This window comes from Lampris incognitus, chromosome 4 (genome assembly GCF_029633865.1).
Source record: "Lampris incognitus isolate fLamInc1 chromosome 4, fLamInc1.hap2, whole genome shotgun sequence".
Taxonomy (NCBI): domain Eukaryota; kingdom Metazoa; phylum Chordata; class Actinopteri; order Lampriformes; family Lampridae; genus Lampris; species Lampris incognitus.
In genome coordinates, this window is record NC_079214.1 from 13007553 (window position 1) to 13026684 (window position 19132).

The 19132-nt window shown below is 47.7% G+C and overlaps 1 protein-coding gene across 1 annotated transcript; it reads left to right on the plus strand.

Annotated features, from left to right (window-relative positions):
* The first annotated feature begins 1219 nt into the window (after positions 1-1219).
* gas6 (growth arrest-specific 6) lies at positions 1220-18965 on the plus strand. Its single transcript, XM_056278514.1, has 15 exons — positions 1220-1361; positions 1673-1833; positions 4809-4833; positions 4962-5024; positions 8871-8993; positions 10126-10245; positions 11350-11472; positions 13505-13626; positions 14269-14387; positions 15234-15423; positions 15774-15938; positions 16038-16206; positions 16335-16474; positions 16606-16807; positions 16993-18965. The coding sequence occupies exons 1-15, from the start codon at positions 1286-1288 to the stop codon at positions 17142-17144; spliced, it is 1950 nt and encodes a 649-aa protein (XP_056134489.1). The 5' UTR covers positions 1220-1285; the 3' UTR covers positions 17145-18965.
* The last annotated feature ends 167 nt before the right edge of the window (positions 18966-19132 follow it).

The window sequence follows — 19132 nt, forward strand, 5'->3', positions numbered from 1 at the left end:
ACAGGATTCTAGTGGGGGCAATGGGCAGCTGGGAGGAGGGCAGGGGTGCTGTGGCACGCCAGCAGCCAAGTGTAAAGTCCCGAGCGAAGCGAGAGGTTGAGTTTTTACGCGCGTGCCCGTCCGCGTCCACGTGACCCACCGAGCCAATGACAACAATGAAAACATGACAGTTGTTTATGAAGCTCGCTGATTATCGTAGAATAATAATTAAAAACACACACACACACACACACACACATTTTCATGCCTAGATAAGTACACGGGGCAGGTTTCTACTTTGACCGATGAAAATCTATTTTTGGACGTGCTAATGGGAGAGAGGGGGAACGTGCGCGTGTTGTGCGTGCGTGAGGGAGAGAGAGAGAGAGAGAGAGAGAGAGAGAGAGAGAGCGTTTTGCTGCGCACTCTTATTGGACAAAATCCCGAAAAATTGGAGCCCTGCACAGTACGACATGTCGGGACATAATCCAACAGACATATTGGCTCAAATCTCGGCTGCCTAATAAACTCGTAAAATATTCGCTTAGTATAGCCGCGCTTTGGCATTGCGAGCACATGTACGAGAGAGAGAGCGCGAGAGAGAGCGAGAGAGAGGGAGAGCGAGAGAGAGCGCGCGCGCGCGAGAGAGAGAGAGAGAGAGAGAGAGAGAGAGAGAGAGAGAGAGAGAGAGAGAGAGAGAGAGAGAGAGAGAGAGAGAGAGGTGTTGGATGGGGGGAAGCGGTCGCTGCATCATTTCAAACTCCTGCCTTCGTCTCGCAGTACTTCTGAACTAACTCCTCCTGGCCATCCTCCTCCTCCTCCTCTGTCAGTCCGCAGGCAGACGGCGTTAGAAACCAGAGAGAGAGAGAGAGAGAGAGAGAGGGGGAGAGAGAGGGACCAAGAAGAAAGAGGGGACGAAACGCGATGAGGGTGAACCGACTGCATTAGCCCGAGTTGAGGGGAAGGGTCGTTGGCGGTGTTGCGTGGACGTAATGTGGGCGAAATAAAAAACCACCCCCCGTCCTCGTCTGCAAGGTTGGAGCAGGAATAACCACAACACCACCACCACAACAACAACACGCTACAGCCGAGCGGCGTTGCTGTTCCGAGCCGAGGGGCGACTGTCTGCAGTGTTACGCACCGGGCTCGGCGTGTCTTCTTCTTCGGGGCAAAACTGAGCGAAATTGAGGGGAGGGGGGTGGAGGGGGGGGGGGAGAAAATCTGAGCGCCGAACGGAGGAGGAGGAGAAGAAGCCCGACGGGGGGAGAAAGTTTCTCGGGCTTGGCGCAGCAGCGGCAAACGAAACATGCGGCTGACCCTGACGAAATCCTTTCCCTCGGGAGCCTTTCTAATCCTGCTGTTCGCCTGCTGGTCCGGCAGCAGTAAGTAGACCCGTACGTGCTAAACTGGCTAGCTAGGCTGCAACCCCACACCCCCTTTTTTTGACATGGGCAGTTAATGGTAGTTAGCTAACAACCGTCGCTTTTGTGCGTGACTGACCCCCCCCCCCACCCCCAGTTTATATCACAAAACTACGGGGTTAAAGGTTGCAAATACATTAAGATACCCGTATGTCCAAGCGGAACCAGAACTGGGGAGGGGGGGTTCGGTTTTGGTTTTGGTGGTGATGGTTTACCTTCCAAGTTCCGTTGAGGTGAGTCGAGTGTGTTTTATTTTTTATTTTATTTTGTAGTTTCGTTGTCTCCGGAAGAGGCGAACCAGTTCCTGAGCAGACACCGGAGAGCCTATCAGATTTTCGAGGAGACCAAGCAGGGGCACCTGGAGCGGGAGTGCGTGGAGGAGAGGTGCACCAAAGAGGAGGCGAGGGAGGTTTTCGAGAACGACCCCGAGACGGTGAATACCCCCTCTCCCCCCCCTCCCCCCTCCCCCGCAGTGTTTCTCTGACGTGTTGGTTGTGCGAGAGTGTGCACTTAAGTTGGTGTCTTAGGAGAAAGTAAGTCAGCTGTCCTGGCCGTGAAGAGAGCCGGAGTCGGTCATGGGCCTGACCTTGGTCGTGTAGTTTAAGATAAGCCCCTATCGACGGCCCGTCAATGTCAGTGGATGAGTGCGGTGCGCTGCATAGGCCGCGATGATTAAAGTGTCTTGGCTTGGTTTTCCACGCTCCAGTGAGTCCCGAGTGCTGATCTCGTCAAAATGCGCGAAACTGCCGTGTCAGGGACACGGCATGTTTTTGTCTGTCCTGTGTGAAAACAAGACAGACCTTGAGCCAGTATGACTAAGCTTTACTTTATGAAATGTAGCCCAAATGGAAGACGCTCCCATCCTTACCTGCCCCACCCCACCTCTCTCTCTCCCACCCCCTCCCCCTTCCCTTCCCCTCCCCTCCCCTCTCTCTCACACACAGACAGACAGACATGCACACTAGTCACTCTACCTCCTCAGCACAAGTTATGTCTATACCTACCTGGTGGATTACCTCTCGGGTTTTTCATAGCTTTCAAATAAAGGGAACACATATATACTCTCTCTGGCTCTCTCTCTCCCCACTCCTCCACCCCTCTATTCCGCCAATTTATCTTTACTGTAAATCGGTCTGTGTCCCATTGTGGTGCCTACTCACAGTCTGCAGTTTAGCTTTGCTGATGATGTGCTCCTTCATGTGAGGCGGAGTTTGCCCCTGCCCCATGTTGCGTAGATGTGCCCAGGTTAGACACACATGCATGGGAGTCGTGCCAATGACCATTCACAGCCTTGATTATTCTGATTGCTTCCTTTTAGGGCTCACTGTTTGTTTTAAAGTTTTGTTTTTTCCTTTCTTGGGCAGTATGTGTGCATACTATTTCATGCAAATGCAAAGTGGACACGCTGCCATACGTTTATGTACATTCTCTCTCTGTCACACACAAAGGTGTGTGTTCGTCACACTTTGCTCCGTTTCCCTGTGGCGGTATTTAGATTAGTTTCAGAGCTGCCTGTCATGAATATCCGGAGCAGCCTTTTCCACACATGCGGATCCATAAGCCTGTTGAAAATGTATTGCAGCTACTCGATATGCCAACAAGCTGTGGACTTCCTGAGCTATAAATAATGTGTCAGAAAACGTGACGACTATTGCGTGACGCCGCGGCTATAGGATCAAAACGCACATTCGCTGGCTGAGAATGCAGACTCATAAGCCGTTGAACGGGTGTTATTGTGGGTTTTCTTTTTTTAGTCCTGTTTGTGTCTGCATGTGTATAAGTGTTGCTCACTAAGCTGGGGGACAGTCGGTGCCAGTTACAGTTGAACCCCATGTATCCAACCCCTACCTTGGGAATGGGGGCTGTCAGGAAAATGCCTAAAACAAGCAAATCTGAAATTCCAGACCATGGAATTTCAGATTTGTATGTGCATGCCTTCAGAAATGCTTTGTGCTGTTTAATTTTCAGTGCACTTTTTAGTTACATTCATCACCTTGAAAACCCCATTAACCTTGCCTCTATATTTTCTTGCACGTTACCTGATTGTTAGACTGCTGGATTTGGAAATTTGAGATTCAGACTAACAAGTTTGTGCTGTTGGTGGTGTGATGAATCGTTTTAGCCATGAGGCTGAACTTGCTTAGCTATTCGTTTCAGTCTTAAAGCATAGTCCCTCCTTGTGATTTATGACCATTAAGGAGTGAATGGAGATGGCAAAACTACTTGCCATATCAGCCAAGCATAGTGTTTAGAGGGAGGAAGAGAAAGAGAGGTTGTATCTGTGCGTGTCCATACCTCTATGCGTGAGTAGGACCCACACCACATGCAAAAGGGGTGTTGCGTGATTCTGGTCCCCAAATTTCCAGGACACAGAACTGCAGTCTCATTCATAGATGCATTATTCATTCTGAACGTGCCCATCTCTGACTCTGCGTTTTTCTCCGCTGCAGCTTTTTGGCTCTGCAGAGAAAGCGAGAGAGAGAGAAGGGGGGGGGTACCTTGTTACCCTGTGTTGCCCCTGACAACACAAGTCAGCTGCACTTTTGAAGTGTCTTGTCTCGCATCCACAAGGTACCCACTTGAGAGGGACACTACCGATAGCGGTACTGACCAAGAAATAGTTATTAGAATCATGTGCGCCCTCATGAGTCCGACACGCCTCTGGGTTAAACTGGATAAAGTGAAGTGAAACTTTCACTTCTTAGCTTGACAGCACGCTTTCCTCCTACTATTTCCACATTGTTTGTCTGTCCTGGAGTGTTTCTGGCCAGTGCCAAGAGGTCCCATTCACTCAAACCTCTTCCATCTAGCTCACCGTACTGCACTGGAGGCTTTCTAGGGACACTGTAGTGGACCTCCGATGTTCTGACCTACATGTAGACTACTGCAAGAAGGATGCTTACAGAGTATAGAGGAATGCAGAGCAATCCCTTCAGAGGAAGCCCCTGGCAAGTGGACTGCGCCTGTTGGAGAGAGACAGTCACACACATAATCACTCTCTACCCTTCACTCCCATCCCCCCTCTACACATGCATATCCCACCACACACACACACACACACACTCTCTCTCTCTCTGCAAGATCATGTTCCTCTGTAAACTGGAGCTTGAGACACTGAGCTGTATTCAAGATTAATGCCGGTGGAAAGGTTTCTTTTAGAACGTACAACCGTTTCGCCTTGCTCGCTCTCTTTATTCACCTGACGCACGGTTGGAAAAGGCAGCAGTTTTTCAGAGTAGCTTAATGGCCTGTTATTTACAGCAGCTTCAGAGGACAGACTTTAGGTCGTTTCATTGAGTGGTGGACTTCATGTTATGTGGCTCGCATTGCTTTGTGTAGCAGCTAGTCGATACTGTCCCACTGCACCTTACCTTATTCACCTCTCCCGATATCTCTTTTCTGTTTCAGGACTACTTTTATCCCAAGTATCTGGGTAAGTTAACTTTGATATGAATGTGCTTTCACTGCCACAAATACTGTTTTGTCTCTTATCTCGATGGATAAATGTGAACGAGAGGAGTTGCTGACACGTTGTGATTTTCTCATCTCTTTCCTGTCCAGCTTGTGTGGATAAATTTGGGGATTCTGAGAAAAAGAGACAGGACCTGGTCACGTGTGTCCATAGTAAGTTTGACACGCTCACTTAACAGTCCAGACGCTTACCTTGCTGCCTCTTTGTGTTCCTCCCTCTCTCGCACACCCTCCTTATGCCTCCTCTCTGTCCTCCTTTTCTCATTTCCTCTCTCTCTCTCGCTCTCCCCCCCCCCCCTCTCCCTCTGTGTCGTGTATTAATAGTTGCTGAGGGGAGCACCTCGGTGTAGCGTTGGGCACGGCTGCACTGCAGTATCTCTGCTCCGCATCACGCTCAGATTCTGGTACAGTCGCACTATAAAGATGGGAAAAGTGGAGAAAGAAGAAATTGTGTGTAAAAAAAAAAAAGGGGGGGGTGGGGTTGGGGGTGATCCATTCCCTGGCATCTCGAGTTTAGCCTCGTCAGGTTTTGTGGCACGGCAGAGCTAATCGGTGTCGTGGCTTCCGAGCAATTTGCGAGTCGGCGTGCTTCTGCATGCGCGTGAGTGCACAGGTGTATGAGTAATGTTGAGGCATTCGGCTACCTAGATACGTGCGTCAGTGTCTGACCCCCCCACCCCCACCCCCCCGCCTCCTTTTAGCGTCATGGTCTCACTCGCGCGTTGTGTGACTGCAGCGGCGTTGCTGTGAGCTGATTCAGTGGCGGGGTGACGTGAATGAGCGGCGCGGTGTGAGTGGAGCGCTGCGATTTTGCTGCATCAGGATACAAGAGACCTGGCTCAGCCCCACCGCACTCCCATCGCAGAGACCATGGGGTCTGAAATGACTCAGCTGCAGTGCTGTGGTTCTTAAGAGATACGGTCGCTCTCTCTCTCTCTCTCTCTCTCTCTCTCTCTCTCTCTCTCTCTCTCTCTCTCTCTCTCTCTCTCTCTCTCTCTCTCTCTCTCTTCACATATTTATTAATCCCTCTACTGACCACCTCTTTCTCTTTCTCTCTCTCTCTCTCTCCCTCCCTCCTCCACCTTGCGAATCTCATCCATCTTTCTCCCACCTCATTGCCGACAAGTAATGGGTGCCAGCAGTATGAAAGTAGATCACATCAAGTCATGATTGCAATTCTAACACATCAGAAACGTTTTCATCCTGCCTGCATTTCCACATGCCCACATGCCCCGTGTCCTGTCACATGTGTGTTTGAGCTGCTCGGTATCATCCTATGAAAAGGCTTTATGTGTACATATTTACTGCAGTGCTTTCCCCTACCATACATTTGCGATGATGTGCAGAACTGACAGCTGCTTGCAGTGCAAGCACACAGGACAGCGCCCCCTCCCATTGCCTTTGCTGAAGTCTATTATTAGCTGAATTAGTCCATTGTAGTTTAGTCTGCAGAAATGATTGACGACATCTGGGCAAACTGTTGTTGCTGTTGTATAAACTGCCACGTCAAAAAGTGTAAAACTGGTGGCATTTTAATGACTGTGCTGTGTAAATTAAAGGCAGTACGCCGCAACATGTGACTGAAATAAGACGACATTGGCAGCGGACCTCAAGGACACTGAAAAGAAAAAAGGGAGGACACGTCGAAGGACAAGCTTGTTTATGTGCCGCTGTACGCACGTGACCGCAGGCCAGTCACGGAGAGCTTATTTCACCACAGGACCGGACTGGTAGGGGAAAGTTTGTCCTGGGTATTCACGAGAAATGAATTTTATAAACGGTAGTAACTCACAGCGCCAGCTTTTGGGTTCTCACACATTGCTGATTCCTCTTTCTGAGCTTCTCTTGCTGCTGTCAGAACGGTCCGATGGCTGCAGTGTTTCTTCTACCCTCAAACATGATGACAAAACTTACAACTAAGGTTGGAGTTCATGTCAAATGCCTTGTTGGCATGCTTTCTGTATAGTGTTCTATTATTATAATTTTTAATCCATTACTTCATAATTAAGTAATCGAACTGGATTCTCTTGTCAGCTGCAGAGCATCAAATAGACACCACAGTCGGGTCTGAATTGTTTGTTATGGATATCGGTTTCATTCAGGTTCCCCACTACAGTTCACTTCATACATACAGTGCATCCGGAAAGTATTCACACCCCTTCACTTTCCCCACGTTTTGTTATGTTACAGCCTTATTCCAAAATGGATTAAATTCCTTTTTTTTCCTCATCAATCTACACACAAAACCCCATAATGACAAAGTCAAAAAGGTTTTGTAGAAATTTTTGCAAATTTATTAAAAATAAAAAACTGAAATATTGCGTGTACATAAGTATTCACACCCTTTGCTATGACACTCACAATTGAGCCCGCTTGGAGTTTGCCAGAAAGCACCTAAAGGACTCTCAGACCATGAGAAACAAGATTCTCTGGTCTGATGAAACCAAGATTGAACTCTTTGGCCTGAATGCCAAACGTCCCGTCTGGAGGAAACCAGGCACCTCTCATCACCTTGCTAATACCATCCCTACAGTGAAGCATGGTGGTGGCAGCATCATGCTGCGGGGATGATTTTCAGCGGCAGGAACTGGGAGACTAGTCAGGATCGAGGGAAAGATGAATGAAGCAAAGTACAGAGAGATCCTTGATGAAAACCTGCTCCAGAGCGCTCAGGACCTCAGACTGGGGCGGAGGTTTACCTTTCAACACGACAATGACCCTAAGCACACAGCCAAGACAACAAAGGAGTGGCTTCGGGACAAGTCTGTGAATGTCCTTGAGTGGCCCAGCCAGAGCCCAGACTTGAACCCCATTGAACATCTCTGGAAAGACCTGAAAATAGCTGTGCAGCGACGCTCCCCATCTAACCTTACAGAGCTCGAGAGGATCTGCAGAGAAGAATGGGAGAAATACCCCAAATATAGGTGTGCCAAGCTTGTAGCTTCATACCCAAGAAGACTTGAGGCTGTAATCGCTGCCAAGGGTGCCTCAACCAAGTACTGAGTAAAGGGTGTGAATACTTATGTACATGCAATATTTCAGTTTTTTATTTTTAATAAATGTGCTAAAATTTCTACAAAATCTTTTTCGCTTTGTCATTATGGGGTATTGTATGTAGATTGATGAGAAAAAAAAGGAATTTAATCCATTTTGGAATAAGGCTGTAACATAACAAAATGTGGGGAAAGTGAAGGGGTGTGAATACTTTCCGGATGCACTGTATGTCTTCTAATGTATTCTCATAGTGAGCAATTTCCTACTCTCCAGATAGAAATGGCTGAGCCTTGAAAAGCAAATTTGTATGGCACCGATTCAGAATGATGGAAAATAATGTCACATGAATTTTAGGCCGCACCGTCCAGCCAATTCCACTACAGTGTGTTTTCTTCGCTTGCGCCATCCTTTCCATACTGTCCTCATTATCCTGCACATGGCGAACCCTCCTGTGCTCGCACGTTTCTCAGGAAATCTCTCTCTCTCTCTTTCTGTTTCTCTGAAGCCCATCTCAACATGCCCCAACTTGTCCAGCAGGGAGAATATCTGTGCCGCGTAAGCAGCAGCAGCAGCAGGAGGGGTACTCTCATGGGTAGAGGAAAGCATATTACACATGGGCTTATTAATGCAAGGTTGGGGGGGGGGGCTGGCAAGAGTGGAAATATTTTAAGAGAGAAATAGGTAAAGCAAGACATGTCCAGACATCTGAAACACCCATTTGATCTTGTCTCCAGTAAGCTGGAGGACAGCTATGCAGTGAGGAGGTGAACGGCATTTGTGGCGGGGTGGGGGTGGGGGCTTAAGCCGGCATCATAATATTTATGTTCAACTCCTGATATGGAGACTTGGAGAGATGCCTTTTTCTCTTATTTGTGATGGCGCTGTACTGCCCCACCTGCGGTAGGCATCCAATATTGCTAATATTAACAGTTTCAAAGCAGAGATGGCCCCTTTTTATTTTTCTCAATGTGTCTCTTTCTCTTCACCTCTCTCCCTTTTTCTCAGACATTCCAAACCAGTGCTCTCCCTCCCCCTGTAATGCCAGAGGTACGGTGCGCTGCGAGGACAAATCGGGCGACTTCCTCTGCCACTGTTTCACCGGCTGGACAGGAGCCAGGTGTGAGAAAGGTACCGTCATCTCTCCCAAAACAATCTGCCGCTTTGTAGTGACGGGTGCCGGCATGTCCAGAGGTCACGAGGAGGAAGCCGGACAGTTTTGCAGCGTCATTCTCTTGTCAGTCGCTGGTGTATATCGGTTTTTCTCTAGCCAGCACATTTTCTGCGTAGGTGTCTCGTCAGTTTGACCTTGGCTCACGCACACCCATTTCCGGCCCTCTTCCAGCCATTGTAAAGATGGTTTCCATAGGTGGATCAATACATTGTTGCATTACTGTGTCTGTTACATTTGTTGCTGTTATTTAATCCGTTCATCCTTATGATTTTCATTAAATTGATTTCACCTTCAAAACGCCACACCCTATCGCTCATCTTCCAGTTACTTTACGAAGCAAACCTTGCTGCTCCTGCTGCTCCTGCTCCTGCTTCTGCTGCTGCGGCTGCTGCTGCTGCTGGTGGTGATGTTGCTGGTACATCGGGTCAATATGGACTTGATGAACGGGAAATGTTGTCAGAGTCCAGAGTGTGAAGTCACGTGACTCTTTCAGAGGTCACGGCTAGTTGCACTCTATAGACTAGGAGGGAGGGGAGGTGCAGACAGCACCGTCATCATTACACGGTAAAGTTTAGGATTGAAACAGACCTAACGGTGGATTCCACGGAGAGTTCTCCGTGTCGAAGCTGGAACTTCAAAGCGCATACACAGACACACACAGACACACACAGACACACACACACACACAGTGTGAGGGAGTCAGACGGAGAACCACCCTGCGCCGCCGTGTGCCATAGCCACGGCTCCGCACGTTTCCACTGTGACTCATCCTGCCACCTAACTGAGAGGAAACTTAAACAGAGTCAGCCTGATGGGGGCTGAGACGGAGCCTTTTCCACTGGACACTCTAAACATACAGCTGCTACACCCTGCAACATAGGAAAAAGTATTAAACAACATAGGAATTCATTGAACACTTTAATGAGCTCTTCAACCCGTAACAAACTGGCTTTTTTTTTTTTTCATAGCGTGGGACCGTTCACAATGAATACAAGTGGAAAATGATGTCGGCGCACAAGCTTTGACAACGCCATTCTGTAACCAAGTGCACGCTGATGGTGTTTACTGCACTGTCCTTTGGGTTTTCAGATGTCAACGAGTGCACTGAGAGTAATGGAGGGTGTGACCACGAGTGCAACAACACCATGGGCAGCTACCGCTGCTTCTGTCACCAAGGCTACAAGCTGGTAGCACGCCACGTGTGTGAAGGTAAGGGGGAGGGGCAAATGCTTGCATATATTGGGTTTTATAGATGGCAGACACTTTGTGTTGAGCGGGAAATGTCCTAATTTTTTCTACTCATAGGCTCGAACTGTGAAAATGAAATGAGGACTCATACTGAACACACCCGCAACATTCTTCTTTTTATAGTTTTGAATCGCAGTTAAACTTGGTGAGAAAAAAATGAAATGTAAAGAAGCTTTTAACCAGTTAAAACTTCTAGCACGTGCTGATTTGGGGTGGGGTGGGGGAGGCTAAATTTACACATTGTGAAATTGTCAGCAAAGACAAAATGTCCCCCCTCAGCAAGACACAACATGCTGAAATCTCGAGGTCCTAAAGGAATTCCACTTTTTCATTTTTTCGGCTGTGAAATTTAGAGAGGACACAAGCTTTAGGGGGAAAGATGCACACAACTAGTCAGGGTACCCCCATATTTTGGGGGTCCGGTGGTGAGCATGGCTGGTCACCTGCCAAATTATCTGATAATGAAGAAAAAAAAACCAGCTGGTCGCAGCCAAAATTTGCAGAAGAGAATTTCTTTGCCCGCCACAAGGGTGGGCCAGCAAGAGACATGGGCTGACTGAAATGTCAATAAACTCAAAGCCTTGGTGGGTTGTGCGCATGAACTAACCTGTGTCCCGCAAACAACCTTGGATATCTGCCCCCCCCCCCCCAGCAGAGATGCAGTTAAAATGGTAAAATGGACTGCATTTATATAGCGCTTGTCTAGTCTACTGACCACTCAAAGCGCTTCTACAAGGCCTCACAATCATGCACTGATGGCGGAGGCTGCCATGCAAGGCGCCAACCTGCCTGTCAGGAGCAGTTAGGGGGTTCAGTGTCTTGCTCAAGGACACGTCGGCACGCTCTTCGGAGCCGCAGATCGAACCAGTAACCTTCTGATTACTAGACGATCCGCTCTACCCCCTGAGCCGTGCCGCTCCAAAAAAAATCATGGGAGTTGTATACTTTCCTCCATTTTTTACCCCAAGATGGTAGTGGTTTTTATTTCTCTGTGTTGCTGCTATCAGTTATAAGCATCAGATGCTTGGCGGACTCTCGCTGACCACGCTTGTTTGTGTATTCCAGATGTGGATGAGTGTGAAGACCCTGCTGTGTGTGGAACTGCACACTGTGTCAACAAAGAGGGCAGCTACGACTGCTTTTGTGACACCGGTTATGTCTATGACAACGAAACCAAGAGCTGCCAAGGTATGCAAACACACACAAACATGCACGCACACACACACGCACACGCACACACGCACATGCACACACACACAGGGTTTCATAAGCAGTGGCTGAACTGCTTCAGCCTCAGCAGGAGTTAATGCAGCTGTGTTGTGAAGTCAGGAAAGGAATGCCGGAGACGTCTGAAATCATGGAAGTAGGTAACAGGTCAGCTGTCACATGTATCGGGCCTTGTCTCAACGCCTAAAGCGAGTCACCCCCAAGGGTAAGAAACTTCAGCCGACCCTGTGCTCGTATGTGATAGGGCTGAACAAGACATCGTTTCAGAATCGACAATATACACATATGCTGCGGTCACACTGTAAAGGATGTAAACCGGGCCTATTAGTCTTGTTAGGCTAAAACTCTTATTGCTCGATCGAAAATTAAATCGAGCAGGTCTGCTTTTTTTTTTTATGACTGCTCTCGAAGAAAAATATTCTAGCACATCTGACATATAGTCTAAGACATAGTATAATTTAGCCCGGTTTAATGACTTCTTGGACAGCTGCCTTGTTTCCCTCTCTAAATTCCCCCTCGTCGCTGCAGGAGTGATAAATTCTCTGCAAATGTTGCTTTGAGAGTTGAAAGCCGTATATAGCTCGCGAAATCACATATCTCGTTTATTCTTTATCACAAAAAAAAAATTCTGCAGCATCGGGGTTTCCCCCCCCCCCCCGTGTTGTTCAGCCCTAGTTGTTTCTCTCACAGCGGTTGCGATGAAACTCTGGGATGCAGACTGCCACGCAGTCACCACTGTCCCCCCTCGTAATTTCTGTACAGGCACCTGCTGGTGACGTATATACTCGGGGGGGGGGGGGGGTAGGTAAGAGATAAATGATGTCAGCGTTCATAAACACAGCTGACATAACAGGTTTACGGGTTATAGGGGGTCTCGGTTCGCGTCTGTAAGCACGGCGGATCACTTCACGAGAGCGAGTCTCGGGAATAAACATCGCACAGGCCCGACGGCACCCCGCATAGTGTCCCTGTCTCCAAACTCTCGAGTAGCCTGCGATTAATTAGGAGCCCGGGATGCAGTTCTGGTCTTCTATTTGTTAAACAAGTCTCTTCCTGCCCGCTCTGCGCTGAGGAAGAGGTACACGGCACACACACAAAAAAACAAGCTTATCAAGGTATTTTATCTGGTTCTAGGCCTCATAATGCTGTTCAAGATACCGCTAGTAAAATGTTCTCATGGCACTGACGGATTTTATTGCTTGTTTCACTGATGTGCACTGGTTTCGTGATTATAAGACCTATCATGAGGAATTTTCACTAAAACAAGAAACCTGATTTGACATAATCTTGATTTTTTTTTTTTAATTAAACATTTGTTGTTTTTTTCATAAATAAGTCTTGAAACAAGTCCTGTTATCATCACATAAGTTTGCTTTCTTGAGACAGACAATAATATCTGCCGGTGGTGGGAAAACAAAACAAAAACCAGCACCGTTCACGGTCCTGATCTGATAAGATACCAGCCTCCAAATCATATCCGCTGACTTTGAGATAAAGAATCACAGACGATACCGGTCACGGACCGGAAGCGATATCTAAATGGACGTTGATCTGTGCTATTCCCTCTTGGCTCTGTCGCGGAGGCCAGGCTATTCATAACCCCACCATCCATCCCCCCTGAGAATTAACATTTATAATAGCCGACCTTGCCTTTGCCTTTTAAGGCTGCGTGGAGAGGAACGATACCACCCGGCTAACGTCAAAGGTTAGCGAGCTCGAGTGATGTTTGCATTCCCTGATCTGAATGAATACTGATGTTTTGGGGGGGTTTTTTTTGCATGTGCCTTGTGGTGCTTATGTTTTGAGACGCTTTAAGAGCTCATGTCTCAGCGATCCGAACCCCCCTCCCCCCTGACCCCATGTCAAGATGTTCACCGATGGGAATGTTTACTTCGCAATCTCTGTCACCCCCCCCCCCTCGCTCTTTAACCCTCGTTACCTCCACTTTCCTTCCTGTCCATGTTTTCTTCCCCTTTGCCGTGTCCGTCGTCAGATGTGGACGAGTGCGAGAAGGGCGTGTGCGCAGAGGAGTGTATGAACACGCTCGGTAGCTTCCGCTGCTTCTGCGATGGCCGTCAAGGCACGAAGCTGGGCCAGGATCTCAGGAGCTGTAAGGTGAAAGGCCGTCTTTCTTGCAAACATTATCAAGCTGTTGTGTTTTCGTCCGAGTTTCAGGGCCACTTTGTGCACTGGATTATGAACTTTTTAACCAGATTTAAAAGTTGTTCGTGGCATCCGGGTGGCGTGACGGTCCAGTCCGTTGCCTGTCAACACGGGGATTGGCGGTTTGAATCCCCATGTTACCTCCGGCTTGGTCGGGCGCCCCTACAGACACGATTGGCCGCGTCTGTAGGGTGGGAAGCCGGATGTGGGTGTGTGTCCTGGTCGCTGCGCTGGCGCCTCCTCTGGTCGGTCGAGGCACCTGTTCGGGGGGGAGGGGGAACTGGGGGGATAGCGTGATCCTCCCACGCGCTACGTCCCCCTGGCGAATCTCCTCAGTGTCAGGTGAAAAGAAGCAGCTGGCGACTCCACATGTATTGGAGGAGGCATGTGGTACTCTGCAGCCCTTCCCGGATCGGCAGAGGGGGTGGAGCAGAGACCGGGACAGCTCGGAAGAGTGGGGTAATTGGCCTAGTACAACTGGGGAGAAAAAGTTTGTTCATTGATTCGTTTATTTATTCAGCCGAAATTCGGCTTGCTCGATGGGGGGATGTCGTCTAACGTCAAGTCTTTCTCTCCCTGTCCGTCCTCCTCCAGCCCATCACTCCCTGTATGTCTGTGTCTTTGAAGAGGAACCCTCATTCCCTCTACCTGGGCCGTATGTTCAGCGGCGTGCCTGTGGTGAGGCTGCGTTTTCGCAGGAGGGTTCAAACTGGGTAAGATGGCAACCCTTCAGTCCCCCCCCCCCCCCAGCTCATGATTTTTCCCGGTTGAAAGACCCTCAGAAATGTGAATTGTGCCCAGAGATTGATATGTTGGCCGTCAGTGAGAGAAAATAAATTTTGTTTTATTGTAAGTGATCTTATGTTCACTGTGGAGTTACATAAGCAAAGTGAATCCAAAACTTGTTTTTCTAGAAACAGTGACTGTGTTTCTGAGTATTTTTAGTGAATTTTGTTGTATCAAATGAAATCCTTCATATCCTCATAGAAGTTTGTACGCTCACTTGGGGTGGATAAACTTTTTATTCAAGAAGAAAACTAAATAAATTGCAGTTGAAATGCATTCATCGAATAGATAAAGGAAGGTGAGTAGACTTGACCAACAGAAGGGAGTAGAAGCGATAGATCACATGATCAGCTGTTTCTTCGATCATTTTGCTCGTAGGCGTGGAAGTGTGGACATTTGACGTAGGACACGTGGGCCTGTGTTCAAGGTTTAACTCGCTTAAACAGATCTGATGGAAATGCACCTTAATTTGCATGTTTGTTTTTTTTCCCCAAAATTTAATTATTTATTTGAAATCTATTCGAAAGTTGAATGGTAGGATATATCATAGCAACGAAGTAGGGAAGTTTCTGCACAGAGAAACAAGGGAGTTCTTTTTGGTACACACTTGCACATCCAATACCATCAGAAAAGTACATTTGGCTGCTAAAATGCATTTTTTGTTCCTCTCCCTTGACTCGTCTTTTCCTGTTTCTCTTAGTTTTTCCAGCATTCGTTGTTATTCACTCCTCACTCAGCAAGTCACATAAAAACACAAGCACTTCTTTTTTTAGGTTTTCAGCAGAGTTTGACCTCCGCACTTACGACCCCGAGGGGGTGATCTTCTTCGCCGGAGGTCACCTAAACAGCTCCTGGATTGTGCTGGCAATGCATAACGGGAAGCTTGAGCTGCAGCTGAAGTACGGCGCCGTCAGCAGGGTCACCAGCAGTGGACCCATGGTCAATGATGGCCAGTGGAGAAAGGTTAGATCAGCGTTTCCCAACCCAGTCCTCAAGGAACCCCTATCCTGCAGATTTTCATTGTAATCCTGCATAGGCAACCCCTGCTTGTACTTACTCAACCAATCATCTCACAGCACTTAATTATGCAAGGTGTGCAACATCTGACATAATTCATTGCTGATTGGTTGAATAACTACAAACAGGTACCTATTCAGGGTTGCAAAGAAAAGCTGCAGGATAGGGGTTCCTTGAGCGCTGGGTTAGAGGGTCCTCTTGGGTTTTCCCTCAGATTTCTTCGCTATACAGGTGATGCTTTTACTCACAACCTTGCTTTGTTTCTCGTCTTTTATTGTTTTATTGCTTTCCGCCAGATCTCGGTGGAGGAACAGGGGCGGAGCCTGGTAATTAAGATCGACAGGGAGGCGGTGATGAAGATTGCCGTAAACGGAGACTTGTTCACACTAAAGAAGGGCGTGCATGAGCTGAATCTGACTGTAGGAGGAGTGCCTTTCAAAGAGGATGGCCTCGTCAATCCGGTGTGTGTGTGTGTTTGTTTGTATATGAACAAGTTTTCTTGTATATGTGTGAAAAAGAGGTTCGCCGCATGTTTGTTCAATGCTGTGGTCATTGTGTAGGTGAACCCACGTCTTGATGGCTGCATGAAGGACTGGCGCTGGTTGACAGGGGAAGACACTTCCATACAGGAGACAATCCGCTCCAATGAAAATATGCAGTGTTTCAGCACCGAGAACCCTGGAGCTTACTACCCGGGCGCAGGATTTGCTCTCTTCAACATCAGCTATGGTATGGTGTGTGTGTGGGGGGGTGGGGGTGTAATGGATTTACAAAGCTGAAGTTCATACCATGTTTGTTTTTGTTGAATGTGAGTTTGCATCATCTTTGTTTGACCATGAGCGCTTGTCTCTTCACAGAGTCCCAGAACCTGAGTGTCCGCTTGACTCTGCGTCCAACCTCCGCTGTAGGTGTGCTGTTTGCCCTCGTTCACCAGGACAGTGTCCCTCTCGCCATTGCTCTGGCTGACTATCACCCGGGAGGTGACGAGTGGCAAGATGTAAGCACGTCGTTTGTCTCTGTGTGCGATACTTACAGACGGATCCATTTTTTTATGCAATTCGTGTTTTTAGAAAAGTCATCAACCCGTCATGTGGATTTTACTGGAACTGAACCTCTGTGTGTCTGCAGCTTGTTCTGGTATCGATGGGTGACGTTGTTGTAGCAAGCGCCCCAGCCCCCCTGTGTGACGATGAGAGTCATGTGATCCAGGTGTCAGTCTCAGGCAACCAGACTCTGCTGCTCGTGGACGGTAAACCTGGTCGTAGTTTGGACACCCAGGATCCTATTGACCTCCATTTGCCATCCAGCACCTTCATAGGAGGCCTCCCTGGTAAGTGCACGTATATAAATTCACAGGCTGTTTCTGTTCACATACTTCTAGAAACCTACAGGTATTAGGCGTTAGTTGTAGGTACAAGCTAATGTGAGTTACAAAAAAAGTTTTTAGTACACATACTGTGTACAGTCCAGTATATTTTTTATGTTCTCTGCCATCTTTGTCACCTCCTCCTGCAGATGTTCCACTGGTGTCTACTCCGGTGTCTGCGTTCTACAGTGGCTGTATGGAGGTTAATGTTAACGGACAGCTTCTGGACCTAGACCACGCCGTCCATAAGCACAACGATATCCGCTCGCACTCCTGCCCCCTGCTGGACTCTCGCCAGTGACCGTTGCTATTATTCTGTCAAAAAACCAATACATAAGCAGTTCATTGAGGCAATGTATGGTAATGATGTGTAAACTATGACTTTGACTTTGGAAGTGTTTCCCAAAACAAGCCATGACCAGTGGGAGAATACTTTGTCCTAGAGTGGAATGATAAAAGTTTAGGAATCCCAGTCCAGCGGGAACCTTTGGCTCAGGGCCACCATTCCTTTGAACTGTGATGAAGCTGCCCCCTTGAGACGATTGCAGGGATTTTCACTATAATATAAGTACTGCTACTGAGTAAGTTTGTGAACCAGTTAGCAACGTTCCCCACACTATACCGGACCCTCACGGGTTCAACAAAAGCTACAACATTGCCTCAAAAAATTGCCCATGTATTCTTAATTATTTAAGCCCACATGAACACAGCCTTATCCAGACCAATTTCAAACAGCTGGTCCTAGGTCTGCCTGCTAAGCCTAACATCCTGTGCACACATGCAGATCTGCTGACTCGTGCAGGCGGTGTTACACTATCTGCAACCTCCTGGTTGATAGAACTGTGGCTACCATGCTTACATCCTCGCCACCGATGGCCCATGCTCACAGGTTTAAGTGGAAGTGCTTATCTAGAGTCAGTCCTTAATCAAAATAAGACCGCGAAGAAAAAGGACCAGCTCAGTAATCGCTCATCAGCTCTCCTACTCAGAGAACGTATGCCCAAATTTCCAAGAGTGTCAGATGCATAAGGATCTTAGGGGCTGATTGGGGACTAAACCAGATTCTCCGCGTCCCTAACAAGCCATGCTCTCGCCGTACCAAAGCAGATAGTGGTATTTACTATTTGGCACAAAGCTGCGTTCTGTAGGAAAACTTGCACATTGTTGTAGATAGAAATGGACTGTGATTTGAAGCCATGTTCTCGAACTTCCGTCTTCGCCGCGCTCCAAGTCTAGCTGCAACATTAAAAAAAAATCAACCATGTGCCTACCGAGAACAACCCGACGAACCTTTACAACTCCCCCGCCTACTTTCAGGAGTCCGTTCAGTGAGGTGTAATGTTCACGATGCACTGGATGGTAGTGTATGCTGCGTAATACTCAGTACAGCCATACACTGCATTTCCGCCTGATCATTCTGTAGTGTCACGCCGTTTTGAACAGGGTTTGCCGTTAACCCAGCCAGCCGCAACCCAGTCCACCCCCACCCCCTCAACCAGTAAAATAATCTCTACACACGGTCTCCCATCCCACAGGCCCCCTCTCTCCCTCAGAATAACCAACGCAAAGTTGAATACCTGGAAACTGCAATACAGCAATCAGATATAGACACATTAGTCACACAAGCACAGGGAGGTGAGGAGGAGAACTCTCCGGACGACAAGGAGAGCGAGAGAGAGAGAGAGCGCTGCACTGTTCGCACCACAAAAGCTACTGAGAGTTAAGAGTCGCGCTGTAATATACTGAATTTGTAAATAATATGACTGTACAATGCTTTGTAGAGGACAGAAGACAGAACACTACCTTTCACTCATTGCGGTTTATGTACACCCTCTCAGTTGATCCAAGGTCTCGGTTTTCCAAACATAAGACACCAACACTAATCCAGGCTAACGGAGAGTCCCACTGACGATCCCTCTCTTCCACCTGAACAGTTTTCCAAAAATAAAAAAACATTGTCCAGGGATCAGAGAATTATATTTTTGAGATTGACTTGTATGTTAGGGTTTATAGGCGCTGAGAAGATCAGACCTTGTCGAATTTAAAACGGAGAATGTCCGAGGAGCAGTATGATTGAGAATGCTAAAAAAAAAAAAGGGCTCCAGTATTAATTTTCCCTTTTCTCTATCATTTCCTATTGTTCTGATGAATGAATGCCGGAATGTAGAGCTTGACATGTTATTGTTTGTTTTTATCATATGTGTTGTATATTGAACTTCTATTTTTTTTATTTTACACTTTTAACTGCCGGTATATGTGTTACCGTGCTGAGAGAAGTCTGCCTTTTGC